The 26,814-nt window shown below is 36.4% G+C and overlaps 1 protein-coding gene across 4 annotated transcripts in view; it reads left to right on the plus strand.

The window, feature by feature from the left end:
* ZPBP (zona pellucida binding protein) overlaps positions 1-26,814 on the plus strand; it is a 153,221-nt gene that overhangs the window by 712 nt on the left and 125,695 nt on the right. For 3 of the 4 annotated variants that reach the window (XM_055293176.2, XM_055293175.2, XM_063609570.1), the window contains exons 2-3: positions 2,727-2,807; positions 10,568-10,693. In XM_055293176.2, coding sequence (XP_055149151.1) covers positions 2,727-2,807; positions 10,568-10,693 — 207 coding nt within the window. The remainder of the gene's footprint in view (positions 1-2,726; positions 2,808-10,567; positions 10,694-26,814) is intronic. The other variant, XM_063609571.1, reaches the window with a different exon arrangement.

Genomic DNA, 26,814 nt, shown 5'->3' on the forward strand with positions numbered 1-26,814 from the left:
GATGAACAAACACTTAGAAAGGAAGTGAAAGTTTAATTAAACCGTTATTTAACTAGAAAGGTTTGGTTGCATTATTTTGTGTTGAAATTCTAGACTCGTAAAACAAAATATCTCCCAAAATTGATAAAATCACAGAGATTTGCTTCAAGTGAAAAAAATTGTTCAAATAAGGAATAATGAAAAAAAGAAGTCCTCCAAGAATATAAATGTAAAAGGAATGTGGAGGTAGGCAGGGGATAGGGGAGGAGAAAGGAAGTAAATGGGGTGAATAGAGATTTAAAAATCAAAGTCCAGGCATCAGGAATCCAAAGATTATTCTTCTGTAAGTATATGAATAGCCAATAGCCATCAATTGCCATGTAGGAGAAAGATGCTTCTTGGATCTGTTTCATGGTCGTGTATTAGGTGTGAAAGGGTTTTTATTTTAAATATTTACCTGGTGATCTTTTGATGACATAATAATATTAGACCTATGAGATATAAGAAATAGAATAAGCAGTTAGTATCTTGTAAGTGATGAATAGTGAAGGCCTCTTATATAGCATTTTACAATTTATACAGTATTCTCATTTTCTACACTAACTGTAAGGATGGAATTATTATTAGTCCCATTTTACATATAAGAAAACTGAAGCTTCTGGAGTTTAAAGTGATTTTCCTAAAACCAGTAAGTGGCAGAATTAGGATTTAAACTCAAGTCCTCTGGCTTTGATACCACATCTTTTCTTTGCACTTTACTATTCCTGTCTGCTAAAGGCTATTTGGGTATAATGCTTTATTGCATTTTTATACTGCCCCTCACACTATTATGCCCATCACATTTGCTCATTTAACAATGTAGCCTATCAGAATATGTTTCCCAATTATTATTTAATATTTACAATGTGCAAGGTATAGTGTTTGATATTGATTCTTGATAAGTTAAACATAAACATTGATCCCACTATCAATGGAGCTTATAATCTAATAAGGAAAATGGTATGTGTGCATCAAGAACTATAGTATAAGCCAGTGTCTACAAGGGTTTTTCTGATGTTATCTTCTGGAATTTTTATAGTTTCAGGTCCTAGATTTAAGTCCTTAATTCATCTTGAGTTGATTTTTGTATAAGGTGAGAGATGAGGATCCAGTTTCATTCTTCTGCATGTGGCTTTCCAATTATCGCAGCACCATTTAGGCAAAGATTTCATGTCCAAGAACCCAAAAGCAAATGCAACAAAAACAAGGACAACTATGTTGGACTTAATTAAACTGAAGAGCTTTTGCACAGCAAAAGGAACAGTCAGCAGAGTAAACAGACAACCCACAGAATGGGAGAAAACCTTCACAATATATACATCTGACAAAGGACTAATATCTGGAATCTATATCTAGAATCTACAAGGAACTCAAATTAGCATGAAAAAAAACCAACAATCCCATCAAAAAGTGGGCTAAGGACATGAATAGGCAGTTCTCAAAAGAAGATATACAAATGGCCAACAAACATGTGAAAAAATGCTCAACATCACTACTTATCAGAGAAATGCAAATCAAAACCACAATGTGATACCACCTTACTCTTGCAAGAATGGCCATAATCAAAAAATAAAAAAAAATAGATGTTGGTGTGGATGTGGTGAAAAGGGAACACTTCTACACTGCTGGTGGGAATGTAAACTAGTACAACCACTATGGAAAATTGTGGAGATTCCCTAAAGAACTGAAAGTAGAACTACCACTGGATCCAGCAGTCCAACTACTGGGTGTCTGTCCGGAGGAAAAGAAGTCATTATACGACAAAGATACTTGCACACACATGTTTATAGCAGCACAATTCACAGTTGCAAAAACATGGAACCAGTCCAAATGCCCATCAATCAACGAGTGGATAAAGAAACTGTGGTGTATGGTATATGTGTGTATATATATATATATATGTGTGTGTATATAATATGTATACACACACATATATATATACATATATATATATATATATGGAATACTACTCAACTATAAAAAGGAATGGATTAATAGCACTTGCAGCAACCTGGATGGGATTGGAGATTATTATTCTAAGCGAAGTAGCTCAGGAATGGAAAACCAAACATTATATGTTCTCATTTATAAGTGGGAGCTAAGCTATGAGGATGCAAAGGCATGAGAATGTTACAATGGTCTTTGGGGACTCAGTGGTGGGAGAAACGGTGGGAAAGGGGTGAGGGATAAAAGGCTACAAATTGGATTTAGTGTTTATTATGTGATGGGTGTACCAAAATCTCAAAAATCCTTACTAAAGAATTTATGTAACCAAATACCACCTGTTCCTCCAAAACTTAAGGAAATTAGAAACAAAGAACTATAGTACAGTGTAGAATGAGTGTTATTAAAAAGGTGCTGGTGATGTACTGTGGCAGATAAGAAGTGCTAAGGACAAACGAGGTTTGAAGGAGAAGGGACTTGTGATTTGGGTCTTGAATGGTGGGAGATTTGAACTTCTAATAATGAAGAGAGTATTCTAAATGGATTTAGAAAAAATCAGAGGTGAGATATAATATGGAGAAGCGGTAGGAAGATTAAATTTATCAGATCATCTGAGGCGGAATAGAGTTGGAACAGTGATATCAACTGTCAGAGGAGATTGAATTATGACCCTCCCCTTCAACCAATACCAAAGATACTGTAATACTATACTTGAATATTTTAGAATATCTAATGAGACAAATTGTTGATCTTTTTTTTGATAGTTGGACACTTGGTTCGATTACCAAGAGCTTTTCGCTTGACCAAAGATTCAGTGAAAATAGTGGGATCAACAAGTTTTCCAGGTATTCATAAATATATTTTCACTAATTTTTAAAAGTTATTAGCATTTGTTTAAATATTATCAGTCTTGTCCAAAAGGCTAATGCTCTTCATTTATCCTAGTCTCCTAAGGCCCTTTTCTTTCTACAGAAATGGATTAAAGTTGTTTGCATATGGTTAGACTCATCCAGTTCTAATACTGTATGCTATAACTGCATAAGTGTACAAAGAATAATTATTTCTAAAAGTTATCTAAAGAGGATTTTTATTATATAATAATTAGCTATAATATTAAATGTATGTAGTGCAAATATAGTAATACAAATCATACATATTTTGGATTCAAAGATTTGCAGTAGTCACATGAAGTATAGCAACCACAACTTGTTTTGGTGTTTTTTAAGTTGTGGCAAATTCACACGCCATAAAATTCTTCCTTTAAAGTGCACAATTCAATTGTTTTTAGTATATTGACAAGATTGGGCAACCATTGCCCCTATGTAATTTTACAACATTTTCATCACCCCAAAAAGAAAGACCTAATCCATTATGCAATCATTCTTCAGCCCTGGAAACTACTTATCTACTTTCTGTCTCTATAGGTTTGCCTGTTCTGGAAATTTCATATAAATGGAGTCATACACTATGTGCCCTTTTGTGTCTGTCTTTCACTTAGTATAATGTTTTTGAGGTTCAGCCATGTTATAGAGTGCATCAATACTTCATTCCTTTTTAGGGTGGAATAATACTCACTTCTCTACCTAGCAGTACGTATGGGACATATGGTAACTCTATGTGTAATATTTTGAGGAGCTGCCAAACTATTTTTTAAAGAGCCTAAGCTATTTTACTTTCACACCAGCAATGTGTGAGGGTTCAGATTTTCCAATATCCTAAACATTGTTATTGTCCATCTTCTTTTTTTATAGCTATTCTAGTATGTGTAAACTGGTATCATTGTGGTTTTGATTTGCATTTCCCTAATGACTAATGATGTTGTAACTCTTCATGTGTTTTGTGGCTATATGGATACGTCATTTGCAGAAATGCCTATTCAAGTCCTTTGCCCATTTTTAAATTTGGTGGTTTTCTTTTTGTTGTTGAATTATAGAGTTCTTTATATATTATATATATTGGATATATGATTTGCAAATATTTTTCCCATTCAGTGGATTGTGTTTTCACTTTCTTAAAGTGTTCTTTGAAGCATATGTTTTAAACTTTGATAAAGAAGTCTAATTTCTATTTTTTATTTGGTGCTGGTGCTTCAGGTATCATATCTAAGAAATTATTGCCTAATCACTGGTCACAAAGTGTTATTCCTATGTTTCTTTATAAGAATGTTGTAGTTTTCACTCTGACATTTAGGCCTCTGATCTATTTTGAATTAATTTTTGTGTATAGTGCAAGGTAGAGGTCATGCTCATTCTTTAACACGTGGCTATCCAGTTGTTTTATCACCATTTGTTGAAGAGATTATTCTTTTTCTTTTCAATTGGCTTGGCACTTGTATTGAAAAGCAGTTGGCCCCAGATGTATGGGTTTATTTTTGGACTTTAAATTCTATACCATTGATTTATATGTCTATTCTTATGCTGATACTTTGCTATCTTGATTATTGTTGCTTATAATAAGTTTTGAAATCATTAAGTGTGAGTCCTTCAAATTTGTTCTTTTCAAGATTGCTTTGTCTTCCCTGGGTCCCTTGCAATTCCATATTAATTCTAGAATCAACTTGTCAATTTCCACAAAAAAGCCTATTGAGATTTTAAGAGGGATTTCATTGAATCTGTAGATCAATTTTAGGAGTATTGTCACCTTAACAATATTAAGTCTTCCAATCTATGACCTTGGGGTGTCTTTCCATTATTTCAATTTATTTAGATCTTTAATTTCCCTCAATTATATTTTATAGGTTTCAGTGTACAAGTGTTACATTTCTTCTGCTAAATTTACTCCTAAATATTTTATTACTTTCAATGCTATTGTAAATGAATAGTTTTATTTAGTTTTTGGATTGTTCATTGCTAGCATATAGAAACACAATTGATATTTTCATACTGATGTTGTGTAAAACTGATATCAGTTTTCACCATTAAGTATGATGTTAGCTGTGAGTTTTTTGTAGATGCCCTTTATCAGGTTTAGGGAGTTCCCCTCAATTCATAGTTTGTTGAGTTCTTTTATTGTGAAAGGGGTTGAATTTTGCTAAATGCTTTTTCTCCATGTATAGCGACGATAATGTGTTTTTTGTTCTTTATCCTGTTAATATGATGCATCACATTGATTTTTGTATTTTGAGCTTGCTTTGCATTCCTGGGATAAATTCCAGTTGATTATGATGTATAATCCTTTCTTATGTTGCTAGATGTGGTTGCGAATGTTTTTAGGATTTTTATGGCTATGTTCATAAGGAAAATTGGTCTGTAAATTTCTTGTGATGCCTTTAATTTTGGTTTTAAGGTAATACTGGCTTCATAGAACAAGTTGGTACGTAATGACCTCCTCTTCTATCTTTTGGAAGAGTTTGTGAAGGATTGTTGTTAATTCTGTTAATTGTTTGGTAAAATTCACCAGTGAATTCATTTGGTGCTGGACTTTTCTTTGTGGGCGGTTTTTTGATTACCAGTTTAATCATTCATTTTAGGCCTATTCAGACTTTCTATTTCATTATGACTTTTTATGGGAAACTATTAATCAAAGGTTACTTGTGTGGGATAAGTTACTTCTCTCTTGCTACTGTCAAGATTGTCTCCTTGTTTATGGATTTTGTCAGTTTGATTATGATATGTCTGGCTATGGATTTCCTTTAAGTTTATCATAATTGGAGTTAATTGAATTCTTGGATACGTGGATTCATGTTTTCAGTCAAATTTGGGATTTTTTGCCATTATTAAAAAAATTCTTTTTCTCTGTCTCCCGTCTTTCAGGACTCTGATTATGCATACATTGATATGCTTAATGGTTTTTCACAGGTCTCTGACTTACTGATCTTTATTCTTTTTTTATTTTTCTCAGACTGGGTAATCCCATGTTGACCTGTCTTCAAGTTTGCTGATTCTTCTGCCTTCTCAGTTTGCTCTTGATTCCTTCTAGTTAATTTCTCATTTCAGTTGTTGTACTTTTTAATCTGCAGTTTATTAAAAATAATTTTTGTATCTTTATTGATATTTTCTATTTGGAATATCATACATTCTTTATTACATTTAGATATGGTTTTCTTTGATCATATATAAAATATCTAACTTAAAATCTTTATCCAGTAAGTCCAACATAATGATCTTTCTCCAATATTTGGCCTTCCTTGGAGTCTGTTTCAGTGGGCTACCTTTTTATGCATATGGCCATATTTTCTTGATTTTCTGCATGTCTCATAGTTTTAGTTGAAAACTTGACATTCACAATAATATAACATAGCAACACTGGAAATAAGATTCTTTCTACTTCCCAGAGTGTGATGTTGTTGCTGTTTGCTGATATCGTGTATTTGTTCAGTGAGTTTCTGAACTAATTGTGTAAGTTATGTATTCTTTATCACATAACCACTGAAATCTCTGCTTAATTAGCTTAGTTAGGCTAATGATTGGACAGAGTTTTCATTAAACATCTTGAACTAGTTAGTCTCCTAGTCTTTGCTGAGGGTGTCTTTGTGCACGTTGTGACATACCTTTCAGATAGTTGGCAACTCTACCTTATCATTCACTTTATGCTGTGCAGAATCTCAATTTCAGTCAAAAGAGAGAACTTAAGGCCTCTTCATCTTTATTGAGCATACAGATTGTCCTGGGCATGTACACAGTCCTTTGCATGCATGTGTCCTGCTACTTTTTCAGGAATGTTCAGAACAAGTCAGAGTTCCTGTGGACATTACATTCCCCAGCTTTTCCTCTTAAGGTTTTTGGTTAACCTATTGTTTTCCCCAATTGTTGCTCAGTATATCAGGCAGTCACAAAGTTAAATGAGGGCCTCTAATTGTTTTTAACGAATTCTTTTGGGGAAAAGGCTTTTTGCAGTGGGCAAAGTCCAAATCAGATCAAGTACGGACAGCCTTTAATATGAGATCTTCCAGGGTGTTGACTCACAGGTCACATACTGATAGTACTCTGGGAAGGAGGCTTTGAAGGCATTCTAACCATGCCTGCCCCCTCCATTGGCTGCCAGGCCGCTGGTTCTCACTGTGATTGTAAACTGTTGGTTGTCATGGCTCCTTATTGCAGAGCTGGAGAAGGAGGCATGGGAATCAGGCACGTTAAAATACTACAAGCTCACTGTTCCTACTGATTGTAATTAGTTCCTTAGGGATGCTGGAACGAAAGAACCACAGACAGGGTGGCTTAAACAACAGAAATTATTGTCTTACAGTTATAGAGGCTAGAAATCAAAAATCAAAGTATTGGCACAGTTGGTTTCTTCTGAAGACTTTGAAGAAAGAATCTGTTCCAGATATTTTTCTTTGGCTTTTAGATTGCCATCTTTTCCCTGTCACTCTGTATCCTCTTCCCTCTGTATTTGTCTGTGTTTCCAAATTTCCCCTTTTTATAAGGAGATCAGTCATATTGGATTTGGACTCAGCCTGATGACTTCATTTTAACCTGACTTCCTCAGTAAAGACTATTTCTAAATAAGTTTATATCCCGAAGTACTGGAGATTAGGACTTCAACATATTAATAAGAGAGGGAGGACACAATCAACCCATAAATCAGATCCAGTTGTTTTTCTTGAATAAATGTTTTCTGGATTGCTGTATTTGATTAATTTTGAGTTTGAGTTCTGAAAATGTTTATTCTTATAATTTCTACATTTTTCCTCATTACTTTTATGAAGGAGGTAGTTTTTGGAGTTCCTTATTCTGCAATTTTTATTGATCTCCCCAATGACAACTTTTAAAGCTGATTATAAAACGCTATCTGGGTAACTAATTTCCCTTTCATTTTCTTTTATTGTATAATATTTAATTTATTCTTAAAATAGATTACCACTCCAATTCACTAGGTAGTTCTTATATCACTGAGTAGATTATTATATGATATTTCATTGGTTTTGGCCCATAATATACTGACTGCATGATTTTTTGCGCCCACCATTTCTTCTGTCATGTAAGGTCTTGGCATCTGTCTGTGTTGGCCACTTTTCAGAATTGTGACCCTCTTTTTAACTCGTTCACCTTTTACATATTCTTTTCAGTTCAGTTAGTTTTCCATTTTCATTAATTCATGTATTAATTAATTCACTGAGCCTTTATTTACATTTTGTTGCACTTTTAGTTTATTCTATTTTTTTGGTGTATATAATAAATGCCATTTTGTATTTTTTTGGTACATGTTCAGAAGTTTTCTGGGACTGTATTATCCAGGAGAAGAGGTTTTAGCATCATAGGACCTGAGCATTCTCATTCTCACTAACTTTGCTCTTCAAAAAGTCTGCACCAGTTCATACTTCCTTCAGTGGTGCTTGAGGGGATCCCATTTTCCCACATCCTTATCAGCACAAAATTTTACCCAACTTTTTCCATTTTTGCTAAGCCGAAGATTAAGTTGCCTCTGCCCATTCTTTTCTTTGTTGTTTTCAAAGGAGTTCTTTTTCATATTGTTTATATTCCAGTTATAAATGCATTATTAACTTTGTAACAAATATCCTCTCCCTACAGTCAAATTTGTTAACTTTGCCTATGTTATACAGGATCGAACAGAAAGTGTTACCATTTAAGAAGTTGAGTTCAGTATTTTTATATTTGTGCTTTTTGCATTAAGATAATTTTCTATAACTGGTTCAGACATAAAGGTATTATTTTCTTTAAATAATGACTTGCCTTCAGGTATTCAGTGTACCTGGAATTTATTTTTATATACGGTAAGAGGTATAAATCTAAGTTTACCTTTGCATATATTTTGAGATAACTTTTAACTATAATTTATTGATAATCTATATTTTCTCCAGTGATTTTAGGTACCTCGTCTACCACATATATATCACTTATTTATGCCAATTTGATTTTTTCCCTAGACCCATTATTTGTTCCTACACCAGGCGTCTCTTTTTTTATTTAGTGTAAATGTTAATATAGCTCAGTAATTCTTATTGCTAGTCCCTCCTCTTTGCTTTGCTGTTATAGAATTGTTTCAGATATTTATGAAGCTTTAATCTTCCAAATGGATTTTAGAATCAGTATTGAAGAGCTTCTTAAATAATTTCTTCTGGGATTTTGCTAATGTGTTGATAAATAAATTTGGGAATAAATTGACATCTTTAAAGTTATATGTATGCAATCATGATTATGGCATTGTGGTCTAATTTTATGTCTTTTGCTAGAGTCTGAAGATGTTTCCCACAGAGGTCTTACTTGATTATAGAGTGACTTTTGTTTATTGTACTCTAAATATTATCTTCTTTCCTATAACATGGTTTAATACTTTATTGTTGATGTAGAGGAATATTATTTGTTTTTGTATGTTGTTCTTGCATTGGGAAACTCTTCTGGATTCATTTATATTTGCTGTGAAATAGGTACAGGGATTAGTGAGGGCGAGAGGAAGGGTACAGTCGTGGTATGAGGTACTGTCAAGCCAAAGCACAAAGGATATACTTATGTTGAGTTTCCAAAGATGGGGAGGAATTTATATCAATAAAATCACAAAAGAATGATGCTGTGTGCTGCTAACGGCATGGTTAGGGCAGAGGGTGTGAAAAGAGGTATAGTGAGATATATGCAAAAGACAGATCATGGAGAGTAGGGCCAGTAAATCATGCTGAGGAGTGAAAATTTATGGGGTAAGCATTTATTAAAGAAGTTATTAAAGAAGTTAGGCAATCTATTAATGCAAGCATTTCATTAAAGTATTCAAAAAGAAAAAAAATCACCTCAATCAATATAGAAAAAACATTTCTTGAAGTTCAGTGCCGATTTATGTTTATGATAAAAACAAATAACCAAGAACAGAAGGGATCTTTCTTAACCTGTGGAAGGGTACGTACTTAAAAGTACACTCAATAAACATCATGCTTTATGGTAAAACTTTAGAGGAAGTCTCTTAAAAGTCAAAGAGAATTTTGATTCTCTTTATTTTACTCGATCACAAAAATCTTTGTATACAGTGTATCAGTGAAGAGTTGGCATGCAGTGTCTAAAGGGTTGTTGCAACCTTTCCTAAAAGTTTGCTTATGAGTAAACTCAAAACAATGGAATCTTTACCGGGTTCCTTTTGTATCTCCTAAAGGATACTATTTTTGCTTACTTATCGGGATTTAAATTTCATAGCAAATGGAACAAAATGCTTTAATATTTAAAATCAATGAAAGCATAAATTTGCTGACTTTTTAATCACTTATCATTTTTATTTAGTACATTATGCTACATCATTGTGAATAATGCATTATTCTGCTAATCTAAACAATTTTTAAGCTCTAATCATGTTTGGTGTCTTTACAAAACAGATAAAGTGTAGATATAGTATTATCTTAATACTTTGTTATTGAAATAATATTCTGAGAATAAAACAGGTTAGTGCATATGAGCTCTGAACGAAAAGTACTAACACATTATGCTCAGGTTGGGGATACATGTACACACACATACATGCATACACATATATATACACACATACATAATATATTTTTAATGTTAATTACATAGAATGCAATGAAATTTAGCTTTTATCAAGTAATAGGAGCAATAATTCAAAGTACTCTTATTATTGCATATAACCCAATCTACAGAAGTGTACATTATAGAGAAAGAAAAGAAGATAAAATACTATTGGAACATTTTAAATGTTGTATTTTCAGTGAAAGTGTATGTCATGCTCCATCAAAAGAGTCCACACGTGTTATGTGTAACGCAACAACTGCGAAATGCTGAACTGATAGACCCATCATTCCAATGGTATGGGCCTAAAGGAAAAGTTGTTTCAGGTAGGATTTTGTTTCAATTATTGTAATTAAATAAATGTATCTGAATTGTGTGCAACACAAAAAGACTATTTGTATCTCATACATATTTGTGTCATTTCCTCAATTCTTTTTCTTGTGATTTCCCTTTGGAGTTAGAGCTAACAATGTAGATAGTGTTCCCATTTTTACATATTTTATTTTGATACAGAGACATACTCTAAGAATGAACTGTTTGGGGGGGTTCTCAAAGCATCTGTAATCCCCCAAAGGTACTTTTTTTCACTTAAAAATTACTGTTTGTATGACTGTTTTGATCAGTATTTCCTCTAGTCAACTTCTTGTTTTTTAATCCTGAAATACAGATTTTACTTTTTACTTTTATTTTAATTTTTCAATTGGATAAAAGCTGATTTTTAACACTGTAGTTTTTTAAAACTACAGTTAACTTAGCTGGCTTTGTTTCTTGCCTTGCAAAAAATATAGATTAATGAGCTTTCATTTTGAAGATCTGTTCAGTCATTTTTGCATACCCTCAGAGAAAGTTTTCCTTTATTGCTGTATTTACCATGTTTTCTTTCCTTTCTTTTTAAAAATCTTATTGGTATTTTGAGATCGTGCCTGTGGATAAAACTTACAGGCTTATTTTATTTTCTTGGATGAAGGAGAGCAATATATTTATACAAAGACTTGCTAAAGAAACATAGGAAATACTAATTTTTTAATATGTTTTAATTCATATTTATATAGCTAAGAGATCTCAGCTGTACGTTTCTGTGATATTTATGTTGATACTAAAATAGGTAATTTTAAAGAGTTAATCTCCTCTTTAGGTCAGTCTGTGTTTTTCTTAGGACAAATTAACCATCATTCATTTAGTGAATGACTACTTGGTGGAAGCTGCTGTGCTAGGTTTTATGGGGGATAGAAAGATCAGACATAACCTCTGCCTCACTACATTAGCAAAGTAGGAATGATTGTGCAATTTGTTCACGGGATCAGCAGGGCTCAATAACAGAAATTCTAATAGGTTTTGCAGCTTATATAATCAGAGAAGTGGTCCAGGTGTAAAAGCACCCAATACTGGAAATACAATCAAATTTTATTTTTATCGCTCTCTAATGGTAGCACATAATGTGATAGAAACTTGTGTTTTAAATATGTTTTACATTTTATATTGAAACTCTGCAAGTTGAAAAATAGAAACATTTAAGCATTGAATTTTTCTATTGTCATTTGTTGCTCATTTGATTTGGAAATTGAAATTTGAAATTTTTTATTCTCCGAGGTGCGACGCCAGGTCTTGCAGTTTATGTTGCAAAATATAGTATGAAATTCAATTTATCCTTTAAGTAGGAGCAATATTTATTTTACTCACTCTTATAATAGAAAAGTAAGTATTCATAAATGTAGTTATTTCCAGGTAAAGATATAATCCTGTTACTACATTGGTTTTTAAATTTATAAAAACTGTTCTCAGGGAATTCTGGTATTTTAACTTTATGATTATATTATGGTTTTCAATACAGTATTTTGTCATAGGTCACTGTCTACCAGTTGTAAAACTTATTAAGAACACTATACTATATTTCAGAAAGGACTGGAAGAGGTCTAATTTCTTAAAGTTTGAAGAACGGAGAAGCTTTTTGGACTGTAGTTTAAACTACACTGTACTTATCATTTTATGAATATCTCAAAGATAGTTTCCCTTAATTTGAGCCAAATAAATCATGTAATTATGTGATTACTTGTACATTCCTTTGGAGAAAATACTCAAGTTGTTTAGATGTGTTATGAAACACAGGGAGCAAGTCTTAGATTTGGTGTCTTTTTCTCCGTTTCTTGTTCGATATTGTTTATTTACAAAGGTAATTGCATTTATTGCAACAAGTTCTGTACCTCCCATTCTGACCCTAATACTATTCTGATGAATTAACTCATTTTGGTGTGGGGACTTTCCTGCTTTTCTAAATATTCACACAAACACGTATAAGTACTCACACATGTGTTCAGCTTTCCTACATCAAGCTATAACATATCAGTTACCTTACATAGTTGCCATTTTTTGTGTGTGTGGTGAGAACATTTGAGATTTACTCTCATAAAATTTCAAGTATACAATACATTATTGTTAACTGTATTTACCGTTCTATACATTAGGTCTCCTGAACTTATTCATCTTATAACTGAAATTTTATACCCTTGGACCAAGAACCACATGTCTCCAACCCCCCAGTCCTTGTTAACCACCATTCTACCCTATGTTTGTGGTAGCGTGGAGTGTGAATGTGACTTTTGTAAGAGTATTAGTGTGACTTTTTTAGATTCCACATATAAGTGAGGTCATGTATATATGTCTTTCAGTTTCTGCCTTATTTTACTTAGTACAGTGAATTTTATAAAAATAATAAATATATAAGATTACCATGTGTCAGATATTATTCTAACAATTTACATATATTAATTTTAACAATGACCTTTTGCAGTAATTACAGCCATTTTCTCCATTTTATAAATGGGAAAACAAAAGGATTAAGAGAATAAGGTACTTTCCTAAAGTCATATGTCTGAAGTCTTTTATCAGATTTCATAGATATAATCTCAATGAGGTAGGAACACATCATTTTATGAATTTTGGTAGATTGTATCTTTTAAGGAATTTGTCCAACACTGGATTTTTAAATGTGTTGTATTTATATGCATAAAGTAGTTTGTAGTATTTTTTGTTATCTCTTTATAGGTAACAGATTTTTGGTTTTCAGAATCTATAGTGATGTGTCCTCATTCACTCCTGATGTTGGTTGTGTCTTCTCTATCTTTTATTTGTTCTCTCTTACTAGTGATGTTGAGCATCTTTTCATATGCTTGTTGTCCACATGTTTGACTTCTTCTGAGAAGTGGGTGTTCATGTCTTTTGCCCATTTTTTAGTGGAGTTGCTTGATTTTTGTTTGTTTTGTTAAGTTCCTTGTAGATTCTGGTTATTAGACTTCATGGGAGGCATAGTTTGCAAACATTTTCTCCCATTCTGTAGGTTGTTTGTTTACTTTGTTGATAGTTTCTTTTACTATTCAGAGCTCCTTAGTTTAATTAGTTTCCACTTGTCTGTTTTTGTTTGTCTTGCAATTGCTTTTGGAGTCTTGTTCATGAAAGCTTTGCCAGTGCCTATGTTCAGAGTGGTGTTTCCTAGATTTTCTTTTAGTATTTTTTTTGTTTTAGGTCTTACACTTAAGTCTTTTAAAAATTTTTCTTAAGAATATTACTTTTTTTTAATTTTAGGTACATGGTAGGTGTATATATGTATGGGATGGTTAAGATGTTTTGATACAGGCAGTCAATGTGAAATAAGCACCATCATGGAGAATGGGGTATCCATCCCCTAAAGCATTTATTCCTTCGGTTATGAATATTCCAATTACATTCTTTAAGTTATTTTAATATATGCAATTAAAGTTATTATTGACTATAGTCATCCTGTTGTGCTATCAAATAGTAGGTCTTATTCATTTTTTCTATTTTTTTGGTACCCATTAATCATCCCCACTTCCCCCCAAAACTCCCCACTACACTTCCCAGCCTCTGGTAACCATCCTTCTACTCGCTATATCCATGAGTTCAGTTGATTTGATTTTCAGATCCTACAGACAAGTGAGAACATGCAATGTTTGTCTTCCTATGACTGCTTATTTCACTTAACATAATGATCTCCAGTTCCAGCCATGTTGTTGCAAATGTCTGGATCTCATTCTTTTTTATGGCTGAACAGTACTCCATTGTGTGTATGTACCACATTTTCTTTATCCATTCATCTGCTGATGGACATGTAGTTTGCTTCTAAATCCTAGCTATTGTAAGCAGTGCTGCAACAAACAGGAATGCAGATATCTCTTCAATATATTGATTTCCTTTCTTGTGGGTATGTACCAAGAAGGGAGATCGCTGGATCGTATGTTAGCTCTGTTTTTAGTTTTTTGAGAAGCCTCCAAACTGTTCACCATAATGGTTGTACTAGTTTACATTCCCACCAACAGTGTACAAGGGTTCCCCTTTGTCCACATCCTCACCAGCATTTGTTATTGCCTGTGTTTTGGATATAAGCCATTTTAACTGGTGAGTTGATACCTCTTGTTGTTTTGATTTGCATTTCTCTGACGATTAGTGATGTTGAGTACCATTTCATAGGCCTGTTTGTCATTTGAATGTCTTCTTTTGAGAAATGTCTATTCACATCTTTTGCCAATTTTCTTTATCAGATTATTAGGTTTTTTTTCCTATAGTAGTTTGAACTGCTTGTATATTCTGGATATTAATTCCTTGTCAAAGGGGGTAGTTTGCATATATTTTCTCCCATTTTGTGGATTGTCTCTTCATTTCATTGATTGTATCCTTTGCTATGCAAAACCTTTTTAACTTGATGCAATCCCATTTGTCTGTATTTTCATTGGTTACCTGTGCTTGTGGGGTATTCCTCAAGATGTCTTTTCCCAGACCAGTGTCCTGGAGATTTTCCCCAATGTTTATAATAGTTTCAGAGTTTGAGGTATTAGATTTAACTCTTTAATCTATTTTGATTTGATCTTTGTATATGGCAAGAGATAGGGATCTGGTTTCATTCTTCTGCATATGGATATCCAGTTTTCCCAGAACCACATATTGAAGAGACTGTCTTTTCTCCAGTGTATGTCCTCGGCACCTTTGTCAAAAATGAATTCACTGTAGGTATGTGGATTTGTTTCTGGGTTCTCTATTCTATTTCATTGGTCTATGTGTCTGTTTTTATGCTAGTACCATGTTGTTTTGGTTACTATAGCTGTATAGTATAATTTGAAGTCAGGTAATGTGATTCCTCCAGTTTTGTTCTTTTTGCTCAGGATAGCTTTGGCTATTCCTGGGTCTTTTGTGGTTCCATATAATTTTTAGGGTGGTTTTTTCTATTTCTGTGAAGAATGTTGTTGGCATTTTTATAGGGATTGCATTGAATCTCCAGATTGCTTTGTATGGTTTGGACATTATAATAATATTGATTCTTTCAGTTCATGAACACGGAATTTTTTTTTTCATCTTTTGGTGTCCTCTTCAGTTTCCTTCATCAGGTGTTTTATAGTTTTCATTATAGAGATCTTTCACTTTTTTGGTTAATTCCTAGATGTTTAATTTTATATGTGGCTGTTGTAAATGGTATTACTTTTTTATTTCCTTTTACATCGTTCACTGTTGGTATATAGAAGTGCTACTGATTTTTGTATGTTGACCCTGAAATTTTACTTGCTTATTGGTTATAATAGTTTTTTCGTGAAGTCTTCAGGTTTTTCCAAATATAAGATCATATCACCAGCAAACAAGGATAATTTGACTTCTTTCTTTCCAATTTGGATGCCTTTATATCTGTCTTGTCTGATTGCTCTAGCCAGGACTTCCAGCACTATGCTGAGTAACAGTAGTGAGTGAGTATCCTTGTTGTGTTCCAGATCTTAGAGGAAAGGCTTTCAGTTTTTCTCCATTCAGTATGATACTGGCTGTGGTCTGTTGTATAAGGCTTTTATTGTTTTGAGGTCTGTTCCTTCTGTACTCAGTTTTTTTGGGGTTCTTATCATGAAGGGATGTTGAATTTTATCAAATGCTTTTTCTGCGTCAATTTTGAAGTTTAATCAAAACATGATCGTTCATGTTTTTATCCTTCATTCTGTTGACATGATATATCATGCTGATTGATTTGGTATATTGGAACCATCCTGGCATCCCAGGAATAAGTCCCACTTGGTAATGATAAATGATCTTTCTAACCTTTTGGTGAGTTCAGTTTGCTAGTGTTTTGTTGAGGATTTTTGCATCAATATTCATCAGAGATATTGACTTGTAGTTTTCTTTTTGTGATGTGTTTTTGTCTGGTTTTGGTATAAGGGTAATACTGGCCTTGTAAAATAAGTTTGGAAATATTCCCTCTTCTTCTATTTTTCAGAATTGTTTGAGTAGGATTGGTATTATTTCTTCTTCAAATGTTTTGTTTAATTCAGCAGCAAAGCCATTGAGTCCTGGGCTTTTCTTTACTGGGAGAGTTTTTATTAAGGCTTCGATCTTGTTACTTGTTATTGGTCTGTTCAGCTTTTGAATTTCTTCCTGATTCAATCTTGGTAGGTTGTATGTATCTAGGAATTTGTCCATTTCTTCTAGATTTTCCAATTTATTGGCATATAGTTGCTCATGGTAATCACTAATGATCCTTTGAATTTCTGCAGTATCAGTCATAATGTCTGCTTTTTCATTTCTGACTTTATTTGGATCTTCTCTCTTTCTTAGTCTGGCTAAAGGTTTGTCAATTTTGTTTAACTATTCAAAAAACCAACTTTTTGTTTTATTGATCTTTTGTATTTTTTATCATTTCAAATTCATTTGTTTCTCCTCTGATCTTTATTATTTCTTCTACTAATTTTGGGTTTGGTTTGCTCTTGCTTTTCTAGTTCTGTAAGATGCAATGTTAGATTATTTTAAGTTTTTCCCCTTTTTTCAATGTAGGCACTTAAATAGCTATAAATTTCTCTCTTAGTACTGATTTTGCTGTATCCCATAGGTTTTGGTATGTTGTGTTTCCATTAACAGTTATTTCATGAAAATTTTTAATTTCATCCTTAATTTCTTTAGCGACCCACTGGTCATTCAGGAGCATATTGTTTAATTTCTATGTATTTGTATAGTTTCTAAAATTCCTCTTATTATTTATTTCTAGTTTTATTCCATTGTGGTCAGAGAAGATGCTTAATATTTCAGTTTTTAAAAAATGTTTTAAGACTTGTTTTGTGACCTAACATATGGTCTATCCTTGAGAATGATCTCTGTACTGAGGAAAAGAATGTGTATTCTGCAGCTCTTGGATGAAATAGTCTATAAATGTCTACTAGATGCATTTGGTCTGTAGTATAGATTAAATCTGATGTTTCCTTGTTGATCTTTCTGTCTGGAGGATCTGTCTAATGCTGAAAGTGGGGTGTTGAAGTCTCCTGCTATTATTGTATTGAGGCTTCTCTCTCTCTTTAGCTCTAATAATATTTTCTTTATGTATCTGAGTGCTCCCATGTTGGGTGTATACATATTTACAATTGTCGTATTCTCTTGCTGAATTGACCCCTTTATTATTATATAGTGACCATTTTTTTCTCTGATAGTTTTTGTCTGATGTAAGTATAACGATTGCCACTCTTTTTTGGTCTCCATTGGCATGAAGTATCTTTTTATATCCCTTTATTTTAAGCCTATATGTATCTTTATAGGTGAAGTGTGTTTCTTATAGGCAGTAGATCAGAGGGTCTTGTTTTTTCATCTACTCAGTCTATTTTTTTATTAGAGAATTTAGTCAATTTACATTTAATGTTATTATTTATAAGTAAGGACTTCCTCCTGCCATTTTGTTATTTGTTTTCTGGTTTTCTCTTCCTTCTTTCTCTCCTTTCTGTCTTCCAGTAGTGAAGGTGATTTTCTCTGGTGATATGATTTAGCTTCTTGCTTTTTATTTTTTGTGTATCCATTGTATGCTTTTTGCAAATGGATGAGGCTTGCAATTGCTATCTTATAATCCAATATTTTTACCTGATAAAAACTTAACATTGTTTGCATAAACAAACAAAAAGAAAACTAATAAAAACTCTATGCCTTAATTTAATCCCCCTGCTGTTTAACTTTTGTTTTTCTAGTTATGTCTTATTGTATTGACTATGTCTTGAAACGTTGCTGTAGTTACTATTTTTGATTGGTTCATCAAAGACTAGTTTACACATCACAGTTACAGTGTTACAATATTCTGTGTTTTTCTGTGTACTATTACCTGTGAGTTTTGTACCTTGTGGTGATTATTTATTACTCATTAGTGTTCTTTTCTTTCTAACTGAAGTACTCCCTTCAGCATCTCTTGTATGAAAGTTGAGGTATTGGTGAAATCCCTCAGCTTTTGTGTGTCTGGGAAAGTCTATTTCTCCTTCATGTTTGAAGGATATTTTTGCCAGATACACTATTCTAGGATAAATTTTATTTTTCCTTCAGCACTTTAAATATGTCATGCCACTCTCTCCTGGCCTGTAAGGTTTCTACTGAAAAGTCTGCTGCCAGATGTATTGGAACTCCATTGTATGTTATTTGTTTTTTCTTTCTGCGTTTTGGATCCATTCTTTAACCTTTACCTTAGGGAGTTTGATTATAAAATGCCTTGAGGTAGTCTACATTGGGTTAAATCTGCTTGATGTTCCGTAACCTTCTTGTACTTGGATATTATGACTTTGACTAGGTTTGGGAAATTCTCTGTTATTATCCTTTTGAATAAACTTTCTACCCTTATCTTTTTCTCTGTCTCCTCATTAAGGCCAATTAACTATTAGATTTGCTGTTTTGAGGCTATTTTCTAGATCTTGTAGGAATGCTTCATTGTTTTTTACTCCTTTTTCTTTTGTCTCCTTCATGTATTTTTAAATAATGTGTTTTCAAGCTCACTAATTCTTTTTTCTGCTTGATTCATTCTGCTGTTAAAGCACTCCGATGCATTCTTCAGCATGCCACTGCATTTTCAGCTCCAGGATTTCTGCTTGATTCTTTTTATTTCAATTTCTTTGTTAAATATATCTAATTCTGAATTCCTTCTCTGTGCTATCTTGAATTTCTTTGAGTTTCTTCAACATAGCTGTTTTAAATTGCCTTTCTGAGAGGTCACATATCTCTGTTTTTCCAGGATTGGTCCCTGGTATTTAGTTTATTTGTTGAGGTCATATTTTCCTGAATAGTGTTGATACTAGTAGATGTTCTTTGGTGTCTGGCCATTGAAGAGCTAAGTATTCATTGTAGTCTTCACTGTCTGCACTTATTTGTAGCCATTCTTCTTGGAAAGGCTTTTCAGATATTTGAAAGGACTTGGGTGTTGTGATCTAAGTTGTATCTGTTTTAGGAGGCTCCATTCTTCTTGGAAAGGCTTTTTAGATATTTGAAAGGACTTGGATGTTATGATCTAAATTGTATCTGTTTTAGGAGGCACCTCAAACTCAGTAATGCTTTGGTTCTTGCAGATTCACAGAGGTATTACCTTGATGATCTTGTACCAGATCCAGGAAAATTATCTGGATTACCAGGCAGGGATTCTTGTTTTCTTCCCTTACTTTCTCCCAAAACATACAGAGTCTCTGTCTCTGTTTTGAGCCACCTAAAGTTGGAGGCAAAGTGACAATAGCACCCCTGTGGCTACCACCACTGTGACTACACTGGGTCAGACCTGAAGTCAGGCCTGCTGTAACCACTCCATGGCTCCTGCCTGTGTTTGCTCAAGGCCCTGGGGCTCTCCAATCAACAGGAAGTAAAGCCAGCCAGGCCTTTGTCCTTCCCTTCAGTGCTGCAAGCCCCCTAATCCTTGGGTGGGTTCAGAAGTGCTGTCTGGGATTCAGGGACTAGAGTAAAAAACCTTAGAAGTCTGCCTGGTGTTCTATTATATTGCAGCTGAGCTGGCACTCAAAGCAAAAGACACACTCCTTCCCATTCTACCCCGCTACTCTTTCCAAAGGGAGAGGAGCCTCACCTGATAGCCACAACCACCCCAGGCCAGTGGGATTATTGCCAACTACCATCAATGTTCCCTTAAGGCCCACGCTTCCTGGCCTGGGACTTACCCTTCAGGGCAGTGGACTGTCGTCTGGCCCCAGGGCAGGTTCAGAAATGCCATCCAAACATCAAGTCCTGTTCACTAGAGATCCTGAGAGTCCACTTGTTGCTCTCCTGCTCTGTGTCCATGCTTGTAGTTAAGGTGTAAGACAAAGTACTCTTTAGTTTTCCTTCTGCATTTCTCAAGCAGAAGGAGTTTTTCCCCATAGCCACCACAGCTGATCACGTGCTGAATCTCACCTGAAGTGAGCAAGTCTCAGAGGCCCACCCAAGGCCCTCGATGTTGTACCTGGGTATCGCTGCTGGTTATTCAGGGCCCAAGGGCTCTTCAGTTAGCAGATGATGAATGCTGCCAGGACTGCGTCTTTTTCTTTAAGGCAGCAGGTTCCCTTCTGGCCCAGGGTATGTCTAGAAATGCCCTCTTGGAACCAGGGCCTGGAATGGGGACATCCCAACTCTGACCAGTGCTCTATCCTACTATGCTTGGGCTGGTATCTTAGATGCAAGACAGCATCCTCCCCGCTCTTTCCTTTCCTCTCCTCAGGTGGAAAGAAGGGGTGCCTTTTGGAGCTGCAAACTGTGGAGCCTATGGTTAGAGGAGGGGTGATGCCAGCCCTCCCTTGGCTTCCCCAGCTGGTGTCTCAGTATGTTGTGTGCCCCCTCAGTTCACTGTCTTTGGGCCTAGTTTAGCACCAGGACTCACCTATATTTTGCAGCCCTATGGCCTAGATTGCCTTTCAAGTTTACTTGGAGAGTAAACAGAGTGCTGTAGACCTTGGTGGCAAGGTTTGCAGGCACTCAAGTTCATATTGCTGGGATCGATGATTCTCTTCTGGTTTGGGCTGGTTTAAATGCTCACTCCATGGGCAGGTGTCAGCTGAATTTGGTCTGCTTTTCCTTTCTGCTCTAACATGACAGCTCTGAGCTCAATACCTCACAATTGCTGTGTTCTCCCTCCCCCAGTACCCAGAGACACTATTTGCACCAGGCCACCACTGTGGGGCATGGGGGGGTGGTGGGGGAGGGGTAGCATTGGTGATTTTGGATTTTTAAAAAGTCTTTTCAGTGCCTGTTTTAGTGATATTGGAACAGGAATTAAAAGAAATTAAAACATTTGTAATCAGAAACTTAGTTGTATGTAAGAAAACCCAGTTCCCCCTGAGAAAAAGAAAGAGCTGGAGTCCTTTAGAATTAACTGCCTGTTTAGGCAGTTAATTCTAGTGAGGCTAGTGAGCCTTATCTCTCCCCCTTTCCCAGGCATTGTGAAGACCCCGTTTTTCTAGCTGTGCAGCTTCAAAGTCACTAGACAGATAAACTCAAGTCGTAAAACATGTTTTTCCTTGAAAAGTAAAAAACGATATAATGCATGTCTCAATTAATTGAATAACTGTCTTTGTTTCTCACTTCTGTAATATGCTTCCCCCTGCACAGATCTCCCCCCACCCCACAAAATGCTTAAAAGGTAACTTGACTCTTTGTTTGGGGCTCAGACCTTTGGATGTGAATCCAATTGGGCTGGTGCACCTAAATAATAAATATCCTCCTGAACCCCATCGCTCTCTCTGATTCTTTATCAATCCCACTACATTTCTGGGGGCTTGTCCGGGATTGGAGATGATAGATTTACTGTCTCCTTTGCCTGTGGGACTAGAGCCCCAGGGCTGGGGGAGACCCAGCATCCAAGGCGCGCCATGGGAGAGCTTCACCTGGATGGAAACTGGCTCTCCCGCATCCCGGCACCCTGCCTGGCAGTGCAACAGAACTGGGTATGGGGCTGTAGGACAATACCAGCACTTCAGGAACTGAAGTAAGGAGTAAGGGCCCAAGACAGGAAGGCCCCTCCCATAGGGATGAAGGGGAGTTTGATCACCTCCCTGGTACCAACCACTAATCCAACCCAGAGTGGCTGGGGGCGGCAGGAGTGGCCTGCCAATTTGGATGAAACTTGTGTCCCCACTAACAAAGTGAAAGTGGTTCACTGGATCTGGAGACAGGAACTGGGAGTGTGTGGGTGTGTGTGAACCTACCCAGGACATGAGAGATACTCGTTTCGTCTGATGAGGAGTCCTGGGGTAGGAGTGGTGTGTGTATGTGTGTGAATGTGGGAGCCTAACTAGGCTCACCTGGGACATGAGAGAGGCTCGTTTTGTCCAATTAGGAGTCCTGGGGCAAGGGAGGTGTGTGAAATGGCATGAAAGAGATGGTCTTGGGAGAGGCCAACGCAGGGAGTGACGTGGGGAGGCATAGATCCCTAGCGTGGTCTGTGTGCTCCAAGGCGAGTGTGGGGGAAATCAGACCGAGGACATGTCATAAGGCTGATAGGACCAGCTTCGTAGCCGCAGCAGGCTGTGACAGGGGGAGGCACGTTCCTGGCTCAGCAGTGTCCGAAACTCCTGTAATAGGACCCAGTCTGGTGGATCTGAGAGTGAAAGTGAGAGTGAAAGTGCGTTGCAAGGGAGGAAATGGGAGGGAAAGCATCAAAACCAACCCCTTTGGAGTGCATGATAAAGAATTTTAAAAAAAGGACTTAGAGGTGATTATGGGATAAAACTGGATGTTCAAAAGTTAAGGACATACTGTGAATTAGAATAGCCCTCTTAGTGTTGGATGGCTGGCCGAAGGCACTATAGAGAAATTGGTCCTGTGTTTTAAGGTGGTGGAGGACATCCAAGGCATTCAGACCTAGTCTTTGTATTGACTCATGACTAAATGAATACAGCCCTGCCTAGCAGTTTATTGTAAAATGCTTGCAACTTATGCCAAGAGAAACCAGCTGCGCTGGCAGCTACAGAGTTAAGGGGAAAGTCACAGAGGCTTGTAGCACCGCCAAGCCAATAGTGAAAGTAAAAATCAGCTGCCCCAGAAGCTGAGACAAAAAAAAAAGTCTCTGGAAAGGCAGAAAAACAAGTTTTGCAAGAACCACAGTAGGGAATAAAGACCCCTCCTCCCTACATTCCAATCTACCCCTGTTTACCAAAGCTAACTGCCCCTAAGGAGTTAAGTTAAAAGGAATACAGGCTCTCAATCTCACATGAGAAGGAGAAATCAGAGCTCAGGGAAATTAAAGTGAAAGGCTCAAAAAGTCAGGCAGGCCGTCTCAGGTCTGGCCGTGCCCAAGTTATGCTTATGCCTCTTAATAGGACAAGAGGACCCCCACTAAGAGCCAGATGATGCAGTCCAGCTTTAGCACCTACAAAGGTGCTGAGAAGCACTTCTGCAAAGGCTAAAGGATGGTAAAAGAAAGGCAACCAATATAAAAATCTCAGAGGTGCTCCAGGGTGCAGATAAAAGCACCAGCCAATTTTATAAAAGACTTCATGAGGCATTTCGGTTGTATACTCCGTTTAACTCTGAGGCTGCTGAAAATCAGCACATGGTGAATACGGTGTTTATAAGGCAGGACCAAGGAGATATCAGGCATAAATTGCAGAAGTTAGAAACTCCGTAGGTGTGAATGGTACTCAGCTTATTAAAGTGGCTACCAACGTGTAAATTAACCGAGATAAGAAGGCTGATCTCAGGCTTTAAAAAGGCTAATTTACTAGCAGCAGCCCTTACGGAAAGAGAAGCTGGCTTTGCAAGGAGGCATGGACGCGGGCTTGAACGCAGACGTGGAAAAAGCTAGTCTGGACAGGAGTTTGAAAGCCGATTGAGGCTAGAGAGAGATTAATGTGCATGATGCAAAAGAAAAGGACACTAGAAGGATAAATGTCAAAAGAATAAGGAAAATGGTCAGGGCCATAGTATGAAAAAAAAAAAACAAAACACTGGCCAAGGGCTACTGCACCCAGAAAAACCCAAGACCCCCTGCACTTGCTGTGAAAGACAGGATATAAAGTGTCAGGAGAAAGCTCAGATGTGCTTCAAAAGTGTCCAGTAGTTGGGCTTTTATATAAGCCAAGAAGAAAGATGGCTTGGTAGTGAACAAAAGCAGGCTGTTTGTGCACTTCCTGCTCCAACCACCTGGCGTCCAATAAGACAGCTCTTAAGGGCAGCAAGGTTCTGCCACATTTAGATGGCCAAATGTCTTGTTCATGGCCAAACCATTATACAAAGCCACAAAGAGGAGAAAAAAAGGAGTCCCTCCTCTAAGAGACCAACCAGGAGAAGGCTTTAAAAAAAAAATCAAAGAAGCCTTGACTCAGGCTCCAGCTTTAGGACTACCAGATCTAACTAACTAAGCTTTTCTTCTTGTATGTCCACAAGTGAGAAAGGGAGGCCATAGAGGTTCTAACTCTTAAGTTCTAACTTAGAGTTAGAACTTAGAAGGACAACTACTAAGTTAGAAGTCCTTAGAAGGACAATTGCCCTGCTCTGACCACACCGGTTCTAATTCTAACTCACGCCGTAAGGTCATGGCATCACCCAGTGACATACTTATCCAGGCAATTAGGTTCTGTGACACTTGGATGGCTTCCTTATTTTAAAACACTAGCTGCCACTTCTCTACTGGTGCAGGAAGCTAATAAACTGACTTTAGAGACTGTGAATACCCTAAACCCAGCTACCTTGCTCCTCATCTAGTCAGTGCCAAGAGGCTCTCTTCATTGCCGGGTGGACATGGTAGATGAAGTATTCTCAAGCCGAGGAGATTTGACAGATTGGCCCCTCAAGGACCTAGACATTGAATATTTTACTGATAGAAGCAGTTTCATACTAAAGGGAGTCCACCAAGCTAGGTATACAGTGGTGACTTTGGACTCAGTACTGCAGTCTTTGCCTACAGAAACTTCTGCTTAGAAAGCAGAGCTAATATCTCTGACAGGAACTCTTTGGCTAGCAAAAGACCAAAGGACAAATATTTACACAGATTCCAAATATGTGTCCGCTGCTTTGCATGTTCATGAGGCTATTTACAAAGGAAAAAAAAGAGATTTTAACTGCTGGAAGTAAAAAAATAAAGTACAAGGAAGAAATTCTACAGCTCTTAAATGCTGTATGGGCTCCAAAAGAGGTGGCAGTGGTATGCTGCAAGGGGCACCAAAAAGCAAGAACACTAAAGGCTAAAAAAAAGGGAAAGGCAAACATAAAGGCAAATGCAGGCTTTAAGTATGGCCATGCAAAAGATGCACGGTTAGGTATGAAAAAAAATGCCTGTAAGTCTAACAGACCCAGTACACCCTTTCAAACCTGAGGACTTTGTTTAGGTTAAAAAATAGAATCTAACAACTCTAGGACCCATATAAGATAGGCCCCATATTGTGATCATGTCTACTCCCACTGCTGTTAAAGTTGCAGGTGTCACACCTTGGATTCACCACAGCTGGCTAAAATCAGTGGCAGTAGTGGCTCCCGACGACGACCAGTGGATTAGCCAACAAGACCCAGATCGCTCCACCCGACTAGTCCTACAGTGAAACCCAGCCACTGGTAAGGACAACTGCCCTGTTCTGACCACACTGAGAGGGCTGGTCAGTCTACGCACGGCTGAAGCTTGAGGATCCTGCAAGCTCTGCTCTAATCACACCCCAAAAGCTAACTAGTCTATGCACAGCTGAAGCTAAGAGGACCATCTCTGGATAAGTAAATGTGAATACAATGTATAAGCCTAGTTATAATTCTGTCAGTACTGATTGTTCTGCTGTTATGTTATTACTGCAAATGCTGCAAATGTCTATGCCCAGAGGAATGTTTGCCATGCCCATGTGTAGTGTAAGCATAGTTCTATTACCTACGCTAATGTTTTTACCATTTCTGCCTATACTAAAAGGGAAGAAATCTCTAGAAAAATGCCCACACTGTGGAGACACTACTTGGGTAAGGAATACCATAGTTACAACTCTACCATACCTACTATAAATGTACAGGAACCAAGTTAGGAACCTGCACATACAACCAGACCACCTATTCAGTCTGTGACCCAGGAAATAATCAGCTATATGTATGTTATGACCCTAAGCTCTTAACTTATAAATTCTGGTTTAAAACACATATTAAATCAGAGAAAAAAAAGAAAGAAAGCTTATAGCTCAAACCAAAGAAGACCCTCTCTCCTATAAAAGGCCTATTTCCTTGTACTTTGATGCCTACCATGCTGCATATGTTCATAATCGTAAAACAATCAGAAGCAGTCTGCAATGGTTTAACACAAGAGAGGCTTAGCAGCAGCAGTCCTAAACATCTGTACAGAAAACCACAAATCGGATGCCCAGACTGTAACATTCAGTGGAATATGCTCACACAGCTCCAACACTTATATTAAGGAAAGACTACTCCACTAAGTAGTATGTCAACCAAATGAAATTGTAAGACAAGGACATGCAATTCTTTAAATTTTACTGTCTTAAAGCCAGAGCTACCTTTGTCATCTACAGGACAGACAGCAGTATTACAAGTTAAAAGGAACAAGCCTTGGAGTTTCACTACTACTGTCAAAAAGACTAGAAGGACTCAAATGCATCCAACCCTGCGATTCCAGGTCCATAAGTCATTCTATAAGCATTTTAATCAGTCAGTGCCTGAGCTTCTCCCATCAACCAAAAACATATTTGCTCAACTAGCTGAAAACATAGCTGGCAGC

Source organism: Symphalangus syndactylus, chromosome 9 (genome assembly GCF_028878055.3).
Source record: "Symphalangus syndactylus isolate Jambi chromosome 9, NHGRI_mSymSyn1-v2.1_pri, whole genome shotgun sequence".
Taxonomy (NCBI): Eukaryota; Metazoa; Chordata; class Mammalia; order Primates; family Hylobatidae; genus Symphalangus; species Symphalangus syndactylus.